The sequence below is a fragment of the Nicotiana tabacum genome, chromosome 11, assembly GCF_000715075.1.
Source record: "Nicotiana tabacum cultivar K326 chromosome 11, ASM71507v2, whole genome shotgun sequence".
In the NCBI taxonomy this organism is placed as follows: domain Eukaryota; kingdom Viridiplantae; phylum Streptophyta; class Magnoliopsida; order Solanales; family Solanaceae; genus Nicotiana; species Nicotiana tabacum.
Window position 1 is genome coordinate 50389779 of NC_134090.1, and position 9656 is coordinate 50399434.

Below are 9656 nucleotides of genomic sequence, written 5' to 3' on the forward strand. Positions count from 1 at the left end.
CACTTCGGATTTTAACTGAACAGTGGAACCAAGTGAGGTTGAACAGATTCAACAAAAGAAACAATATTTCAGATTTCAATATCTTTTCAGTTTCAAATTTCCATTTTTTTTTTTGATTTTTCTGTTTTCTGCTGCTGTGTATTTGTGTGTGTGTATGACTGTTCTTTTTGTTCCTTTTCTGTTTCTTCTTCCTCTCCTAAATTCTCTCAAACTAACCTTCTTCTGAAAACTGATTTCCCTCCCTCTGAAAAATGATTAAAACTCTCCTTCTGTCTGAAACTCCCTCTCAATTTTCCTAAAATTTCTTCAAAGGGAACTCTTAAACTTTCTTCCAGTTTTTCTGAAAATTCCTCAAAGACTCTCCTAAATTCTGTGTTTCTCACTCAAAAATTCTGTTCCCCTAACTGTCTGTCCAGCTCCTGTATTTATACAGGGCTGGTCCTAAGCAATTTAAGTGTTTCTTGGACCCCCTTCTTCTTTTTTAAAAACAGAAAATCCCATTATGTAAAACCTTTTCCCTGATTTTTAGCAGCCCATTATCCCTTGTTCCCCATTAGTATTATTAACTAATAGCAACTAACATTACATTATAATATACTAGTACTAACACCCTGTTTTTACTATTTCATTCCCATAAGTGCCCCTGAAATCTTAATGTTATTACTGAAAAAATCAGAACCTTCAGCAAAACATATTCTAAAATCTGTACAGACTCAGTTATCTTTCTGATTTACAGCTAAATCAATCCTATTAACCTCCTAAACACAATTGTATTTGACCAACTTTTGTAAACTGGAATTCAAACTGGACATTACAACACTGAATTCAGAACTAACATCATAACAGCATATTTCTGAAATTATCAAAATCATTCAGACTGGACTTAACATTAAACCAAAATCAAACACACACAGGATCATTGTCAATACTGACAATGCCCTGAAACTTTTAATGTTCAGACAATAACATATACAACATACATTTGAATTCACTGATTCACAGACAATCATGATTTAATTGACGAGCATTAATCAATTGACTATTTTCAACATTTGTCAATAACTAGTCTAAAATAATAGAATCAGACTGTTTCAGTCAACATTTTCAGAAATGAAAAATTCGTAATATAACTAATCGACGAACTTAATCGAGTCGATTACACACATTGTAAACAATCACAAACAATAGAAACTATTCACATTCGGATCAAGTAAATAGGTAGGAGACAGAAATGACAGAATTGATCAAAACAAATATGAAAAATTAAAAAGCTATTAAAACAGACAACAATACACGTAGAATACACAAAAGAAATAGAAAAAATACCTCTGAATCTTCACTCGAACTCAACTTGGATTTGGACCTTTTTGTTTGAAATCAAACTGACCTTAGTCGAAGTATTTTCTACTGAAAATACTTCGACTAAGGTCGATTAAACCTCAATCTTCATTTAATAGGCACAGAATCCGGAAGTTTGGTATTTTTTAGGGTTCTTAAAAACTCGATTTGGGATTTAACCATTTCTGGTCAGATTCGAGAAGAACCAAAGATATTCTAGGCATGAGGGAGGCCAGGAGGGTAACTGGTGTGAGTTTGAAACAGATCTGGGTAAATTTTTGTTTGGTCCGAATCTTCAAAAGAAGATTCGAGAAGTTCCGAACGGATTCGAACCTAACAACCAACAGATCCATACTTAGGATGACTAGGGGAAGCCATGGTGTTAATTTGGGGCTGATTGGTTTAGATCTGAACTTGGCTCGAATCTTCAAATGAAGATTCGAGAACCTCCAGGGAGATTCGAACCAAGCAGGTAACATATTCGGATAGAGGAGGCTCAGGGGGTTCTGGGGTGTTACTTTGGTGACCGGCGGCGTTGATGCCGGGGTTTCAGGCGAAGGGGAATAGGGGCGGCTAGGGTTAGGGGTCTGTTTGAGAAGATGATGAACAGGAGAGGATGGGGGGGTGTTTAGTTAGGGGCCGGGGTAAGGGTTTGGGATTTATATAGGGGTGGGATGGATCGATCTCGTCCGTCCGATCAAGCGAGATGAAAGGCCAGGATTAATTCATTAAACCAAACGACGTCGTTTGATTTGAAGTTGGGGTCGGATTGAATCGGGTTAATGGATCGGGTTATGGGTTGCGGGTAAGGGTGATGAGATCTTGGCCGTTGGTTGTATTTAATCCAACGGCCCTTGATTAGAGATGACCAAACGACGTCGTTTGGTATCAGCTTGGGACTGGGTCAGACTTGGCTGTTTGGATTGGGCTGTGGGGGGGGTTTTAACGTTTTGGGCCTGGATTTTAATCCAGGTCCAATTTTGTATAACTTGTGCTATATTTTTTTTATTATTTTTTATCATTATTTTCTAATTTCATTATTAATTAACAAAAATCTTAATTAAAAATTATAAAAACAAAATTACCATTACAAAGATATTAATTACCTTTTTAACAACTATTAACATATAGACAACATTAATCACACAGTGGAACATTAAAAATAGAACAAAATGCATATTTTTATGATTTTATTTAAATTATCTCTTAAATGCATAATTAAATCCTATATGCATGCAATATGTATTTTATTTTATTTTTATTTTATTATGACAAATATAAACATTTACGGACATAATACAAATATTTAACACCACGCAAATTCACAAATTACACAGTAAAAGAAATTTATTTTGATTTATTTTGGAGCAATTTTTCGTAATGCAAAAATCACGTGCTCACAGTGAGTCTAACAAGAGTAATTGATAGGTTAATTCCTTGTGGGTTTGACTCTAGGCTAAATACTCGGATTATATTTGCAACGTCCGCTTGTTCTTTTTATAAGGCATAGTTGGGCATGATCAAATTTTGGTGCCGTTGCCGGGGAGTTAACGGTGTTATCAATTACAATTTAAAGAAATACAAAAAATTCTTAGTGTAGTCAGTTTTCTTTATTTCCAATCTATACATTGAAATTTTAACGTTTGTTGACTTGGTTGTACATGTGCATACCTAGAAACTCATCGAGAAATGGTGAAGTATTTGAAGCATTATCAGATCCCGAGAAAGTTTTCAAGGCCTTGAATCGGGCCAACCAGAAAAACAAACAACAACAAACCACTGAACAATTCGAACCAGACATGGGGGATAACGTGGTAGACCCAGCTACGCTAGTGGCACCACTAGCACCTCTTGTGCCAGAGGCTGCTCTATATGACTGGGCGCAATCCACAGTAGAGAACTTGGCCACAACGGTTTTAGTCCCGCAGATACATGCCGAGTCATTTCAAATCACGAACAACATGCTGCACTTGTTGCAAAACAAGGGACTATTTTTCGGGGTCATAAATTGAAGATCCTTAACAGCACTTGAAGAATTTCCTGTCAATCTGCAAAACTCAAAGGCAGCCCAACGTAACTCAGGAAGCAATAAAGTTGTTGTTGTTTCCATTCTCAGCGACAGGAGCTGTCCACACTTCGCTAAACTCACTCCCCATTAATTCCATAATGACCTGGAAGGAGTTTGTCAAGCAATTTGTGAACAAGTTTCATCCACCCAACAAGACTGCTCAACAAATTGATGAAATTTTGAGTTTCAAACAGAAATCAATAGAGACACTGCAAGAAACATGGGACCGATTCAAAGGGATGTTGGTTATATGTCCGCACCACGGTATTCCAGATCAGATGTTGGGGCAGCGATTCTATATGGGTTTGGCAGATAGCGTGAAGGGTAATGTTGATGCTTCAGTTGGTGGATCATTTTTGAGCAAAACATGGAGAGAAAGCCAGAGTCTGCTTGACAAGATGGCACAGAATTTGGGGTGGACAACTAGGAATGCACCTATCACTCCAGTAGTTCACTCAGTGCCCTTAGATCCATTCAACACTCTTGTTGAAAATATGGCCACATTAATGACACAGATGAGTATACTCACCAAAAAGGTGGAAAAGTTAGGGCAGAAGCAGTAGGTACACATTGTAGGTACTACCAATGAGGGCTTATGCACATCTTGCATTAGTCAGCCAATTGGTAACCAGTGGAATGCAGAAAGTGATCATCATCACTACCTTGAGGACATAAATGATGTGTCTAATTATGGGGGCCAGAGACAAGGTGGTCAGAATTGGGGCCAACAAAATCAGCCATACAGGCCAGTCCAGCCACCCAACAATGGAAACATGGGAGTTATGAGACCTCACAATAATATGGCACCTTACCAAAGGCCACGAGGATATAACAATCAAAATCAGTAGCAGAGTTATCATCCTCCTCAGCAGCAGCATGGTGGAAGACAGGAAGATGGATTTGCTAGACTCGAGGCAATGATGCAGCAGTTTATTGGGTCAAATGCAAAAATGAGTGAAAGCGTAGATGCACATGAGTCAGCTATTAAGAATATTGAAGTGCAGATAGGCCGTATTTCGATGTATTTGAATAATCATCCTCTTGGGACATTGCCTGAAGACACGCAGGTAAATCCAAAAGATCAAGGCCCAAAGCAGCTGATGGATGTGAGTCTACGTAATGGCAGAGACTTAGACTTGGAGCAAGATAGGACTCGAGAAAGCAGACAAGTTGAGACACTTGTACCAGTGCCCATTGATCTAGATTAGTCAACGAAACTGACAGAGGTGACAGTAAAGCTCGCCCAGGAAGAGCATAACACACAGATTGAGGCTGAGAAAGAAGCTGAGACAACCCAGGAACCGGTAGTTGAGGTGGTAGCTGACAAAGAAAATACCCAAATCATTGGAAAGAAGATACCTCCCGCACCATTCCCACATAGGCTGGCCAAGTACCAGAAAGAGGAACAATACAAGAAATTCTTGGAGACACTGAAACAAATCCAGGTAAATATTCCATTGATTGATGCTTTGAAGGAGATGCCTGTTTATGCAAAAATAATGAAGGACTTGATGTCCCAAAAATTCGATTTCTATGACTTGGCCACAGTGACTCTTACTCAGACCTGCAGTGCTGTGGTGACTAGACCAGTTGCTGAGAAGCTGTCTGACCTAGGGAGTTTTACAATTCCCTACACCATTGGTAACTTTTCTTTTGACAAGGCACTATGTGATTTGGGGGCTAGTATAAATCTTATGCCCCTGGCGATCTATAAGAGGTTGGGGATTGGAAAAGCTAGACCCACTTCTATGTTATTGTAGCTGGCTGACAGAACCGTGAAAAGACCCTCTGGTATCTTGGATGATGTGTTGATTCCGTTAGGAAAATTTATGTTCCCTACAGATTTTGTGATTCTAGATTGCAAGGTAGATGAAGAAATTCCCATAACTTTGGGAAGGCCGTTCTTGGCCACAGGGAGAGCTCTCATTGATTGTGAGATCGAGGAGCTCAAGATGAGATTGAACGATGAGGAGATAACATTCAACGTGCAAAAATCTATGAGGCGACCAAGTGAATTCGCCAATTATTCTCTTATTGATGTTGTGGATGTAATCGTAGAAGCTGATGATGAGACATTAACTATTGAGGACCCTCTTGCTGCATGTTAGATAAATGTAGATGAGGTGAATGGGGAAGAATTGGCAGAATGGGTGATGGCTTTAGAGGGCAGAGGGTTTTGGGATATAACTCTTGAATTCGAGCCCCTGCACTTAGAAAACAGAGAAACTCCTCCAGCCAAGCCATCCATAGAAGAACCACCAAAGCTGGAATTGAAGCCATTGGCCGCCCATCTTAGGTATGAGTTCTAGGACCTAACTCCACATTACCTGTTATTATCTCATCTAGCATGTTAGATGTGCTGGCACAACAACTTTTGTAGGTACTCAAGGAGTGCAAGACTGCCATTGGGTGGACCATGGCAGACATTAAGGGGATCAACCTGGCATATTGTATGCATAAAATTCTATTGGAAGAGGGACACAAACCTTCTAGGGAGCACCAAAGAAGGTTGAACCCCAACATGAAGGAAGTGGTGAAGAAAGAAGTAATTAAGTGGTTGGATGCGGGAATCAGTTTTCCAATCTCTGACAGCAACTGGGTTAGCTCGGTGCAATGTGTTCCTAAGAAGGGTGGCATAACGGTGGTCAAAAATGATAACAATGAGCTGATATCTACAAGAACCGTCACAGGCTGGAGAATATGCATGGACTACAGAAAATTAAATCTGGCCATCCGGAAAGACCACTTCCCATTTCCCTTCATTGATCAGATGCTTGACAGATTGGCAGGGAGGTCTCACTTCTATTTTCTGGATGGGTACTCAGGGTACAATCAAAATCTCCATTGCACCAGAGGATAGAAAGAAAACCTCCTTCACTTGACCATATGGCATTTATGCTTTTCAAAGGATGTCATTTGGCCTATGCAATACACCCGCCACATTCCAAAGGTGCATGATGGCTATATTCACTGACATTGTCGAAGACATAATGGAGGTGTTCATGGATGATTTCTCAGTGATGGGGAACTCGTTCGACGAGTGCCTTATAAATCTGACCCGAGTACTGAAAAGATGTATTGAGACTAACCTGGTACTTAATTGGAAGAAGTGCCATTTCATGGTACAAGAGGGCATAGTCTTGGGACACCAGGTATCAAGTAAAGGAATCGAGGTGGATCGTGCTAAATTTTACGTGATAGCAAAGCTACCACCCCCCACTTCAGTCAAGGCAATCAGGAGCTTCCTCGGGCATGCCGGGTTTTATCAGAGATTCATAAGAGACTTCACAAAAAGTACCAACCCACTCTATAAGTTATTAGAAAAAGATCACCCCTTTTTGTTTTCTGATGATTGCAGGGTAGGATTCGACGAGTTGAAAAAGAGGCTAGTCACAACACCCATCATTGTTGCCCCCGACTGGGAGCAACCATTTGAACTCATGTGTGACGCTAGTGACTATGCAGTGGGGGCAGTGCTGGGACAGCGGAAAGACAAGCTAATGCACCCAATCTACTATGCCAGTAGAACGCTGAGTGGAGCCCAGCTGAACTACACTGTGACTGAAAAGGAGATGTTGGCTGTGGTGTTTCCATTTGACAAGTTTATATCGTACCTGATTGGCTCTAAGGTAATTGTATATGTTGATCATGCAGCTCTCAAGTACTTGATTGAGAAGAAGGGGTCCAAACCACGCCTGATTCATTGGGTGTTGTTACTTCAAGAGTTCGACCTTGAAATTCGGGATCGTAAGGGCACAGAAAACCAAGTCGCCGATCATCTATCATGACTTGAGGGAGGTGAAATCTCAGTTGAGGTTGAGGATATTCTAGAAACCTTTCCAGACGAGCAGCTGCTCGCTACAAGCCTTGAGGAAGTGCTATGGTATGCAGACTTTGCAAATTACCTGGCAAGCGGTATAGTTCCCTATGACATTTCCGCTGTACAAAAGAAAAAGTTTTATCGTGAATGCCACATGTATTACTGGGATGAACCTTACCTATTTAGAATATGCATTGACAATATGATCCGGAGGTGTGTCCCCGAGATAGAACAATCTTCTGTTTTGTAGGCATGTCACGCATCGGCATATGGCGGGCATTTTGGAGGAGTCAGGATGGCAGTGAAATTGCTAGAAGCTGAGTTCTACTAGCCAACAGTGTTTAAAGATGCATATCAATGGGTGAAGGGCTGTAATGAATGTCAGCGAACCGAGAACATTTCCCGTCGCCATGAGATGCTCGTGAACCCAATTCAAGAGGTTGAAGTGTTCGATGTCTGAGGGATAGATTTCATGGGCCTTTCGTCAGCTCCTTTGGCAATAAGTACATACTTGTTGCTGTAGATTATGTGTCCAAATGGGTGAAAGTTGCTGCACTTCCCACCAATGATGCGAGAGTGGTGGTGGGGTTTTTGAAGAAGAATATATTCACCCGTTTCGGGACCCCGAGAGCTATTATCAGTGATGGAGGCACTCACTTTTGCAATCGAGCCTTCGAAATGTTGCTAGCGAAGTACGATGTACAGCACAAGGTGGCAACCCCATATCATCCTCAGACCAGTGGATAGGTTGAAGTGTCGAAGAGAGAGATAAAGAGTGTGCTAACCAAGACTGTGAACGCCACAAGAACTGATTGGGTGAAAAAGCTAGATGATGCACTCTAGGCCTACAAAACTGCTTTTAAAACACCAATTGGCATGTCACCATATAAGTTGGTGTTCGGGAAGGCCTGTCACTTGCCAGTGGAACTAGAACATAGAGTTTGGTGGGCAATGAAACAACTGAATCTTGACATTGAAGCTGCGGGCACAACTAGAGTCACAGAATTGCATGAGCTCGACGAATTCTGATATCTTGCTTTCGAAAGCATGAGGCTGTATAAGGAGAGAATGAAGAGGTTGCACGACAAAAACATCGTTGAGAGAAATTTCAAGCCCGGAGATATAGTGTTGCTTTATAACTCAAGATTAAGGCTATTTCCGGGGAAACTCAAGTCACGTTGGTCTGGACCATTTCGAGTGGTCAAAGTATTCCCTTTGAGTGCTGTAGAGATTGCCTCAGAAAAAGACTCTCATACATTTAGAGTCAATGGGCAGAGGTTAAAACCATATGTGGGCATGGATGAACCAAAGGAAGTGTCAGAGATCCATCTGACTGAACCTTAGAGGTCGAGCGAGCCTTAAATGCGCTTATCTGCGTCGTTCCGCGACGTTAAATCAGGCGCTGCACGGGAGGCAACCCATGATTTTTGTTGTTTTTCTTTTCTGTTGTTTGATGTTGTACCAAATGTATAGGAAAATAACTTCTTAAAAAAATGGCAGCTCCTGCCTCAGGATTGCTCGATCCACCGCGACCGCGTCGCGATCGCGGTGAAACACAATAATTCTGTTTCTCGCTCCTTCACTCACCGCGGCCGCGGTCAACCGCGGTGAATCATGACTTCACTGTCGCCCAGGTAAGTATGAAAAAAACTATTTTTATTTTCTTTTCTTTTCTAATTCCCCCCCCCCTAATAAACTTAAAACACCCGCCCCCTCCTCCTTAATTTCCCCCATCTCCTCCCTCTCTAAACCCTAACTAATGTCTCTCTTCCCTCTTCTTCTTTTTCTTCTTCTTCTTCACCTCTTTCACACTCCCACATACACACCACCCACTTCCCCCTCTCTCTTCCCCAACTTTCATTCTTCTCACCCTCTACTAGAACCAGGTATGTTAAGCTTTCCTCTCTCTTCTCTTGTATTTTTGTTTTAGTATTTTGCAAGTTTAATGCTTTATTTGTTGTAGTATTTCTATTTTGATTTTGTTTTGGTTTTATTTTGTGCTTTTTAGTGGGGTATGTGAAAAATGTTGTAGAGAAGAGTGTGGTTTTGTTGTGTAAAGAATTAATTATGGTGGGGTGGAAGGGTGAGTGAGAATGGTTGATTTGGGGGATGATTTATGTTTCCATGGGGCTAGGTGTGTTAGAATAGAGCCCTTGCTCACAAGGTGTTTGTGAAATTGCCCCAATAGAGTTATAATGGCTAATGTGACCTTGGTGGCGGTAAAGTCTGAGTAACCACCCAGGGTTCACACAACTTAAACCCTCACTAATAGGAGACTTTGTTTTTGGCAGGTACAATGCATCAATCCAGGAAGAGACGTACCATAGGGTCCTCCGCTAGTGGGCCGGGCAGTTCTTCTAGAGCTCAGGGTCAAGCTAGTGCGGAACATTTTAACCGCGCTAGGTTTGTTTCCAAACCAGCTGAGGACAG

The 9656-nt window shown here is 41.2% G+C and overlaps 1 protein-coding gene and 1 non-coding gene across 2 annotated transcripts; one reads left to right on the forward strand and one right to left on the reverse strand.

Moving 5' to 3' along the window:
- Positions 1 to 3567: 3567 nt before the first annotated feature.
- LOC142166685 (small nucleolar RNA R71) lies at positions 3568 to 3674 on the reverse strand. Its single transcript, XR_012697088.1, has one exon. It is a non-coding gene; the product is annotated as a small nucleolar RNA R71 (small nucleolar RNA).
- Positions 3675 to 4905: 1231 nt separating this feature from the next.
- On the forward strand, positions 4906 to 5514 carry LOC142165834 (uncharacterized). Its single transcript, XM_075224211.1, has 2 exons — positions 4906 to 5067; positions 5167 to 5514. Exons 1-2 carry the CDS (start codon positions 4906 to 4908, stop codon positions 5512 to 5514), a joined length of 510 nt encoding a protein of 169 aa, XP_075080312.1.
- Positions 5515 to 9656: the final 4142 nt, after the last annotated feature.

Coding starts and splice junctions, on each gene's coding strand:
- LOC142165834 (XM_075224211.1), top strand. CDS start 4,906: ATGAAGGACTTGATGTCCCAAAAATTCGATTTCTATGACTTGGCCACA. Junction 5,068..5,166: donor GTAACTTTTCTTTTGACAAG/GCACTATGTGAT, acceptor ATGTTATTGTAG/CTGGCTGACAGAACCGTGAA.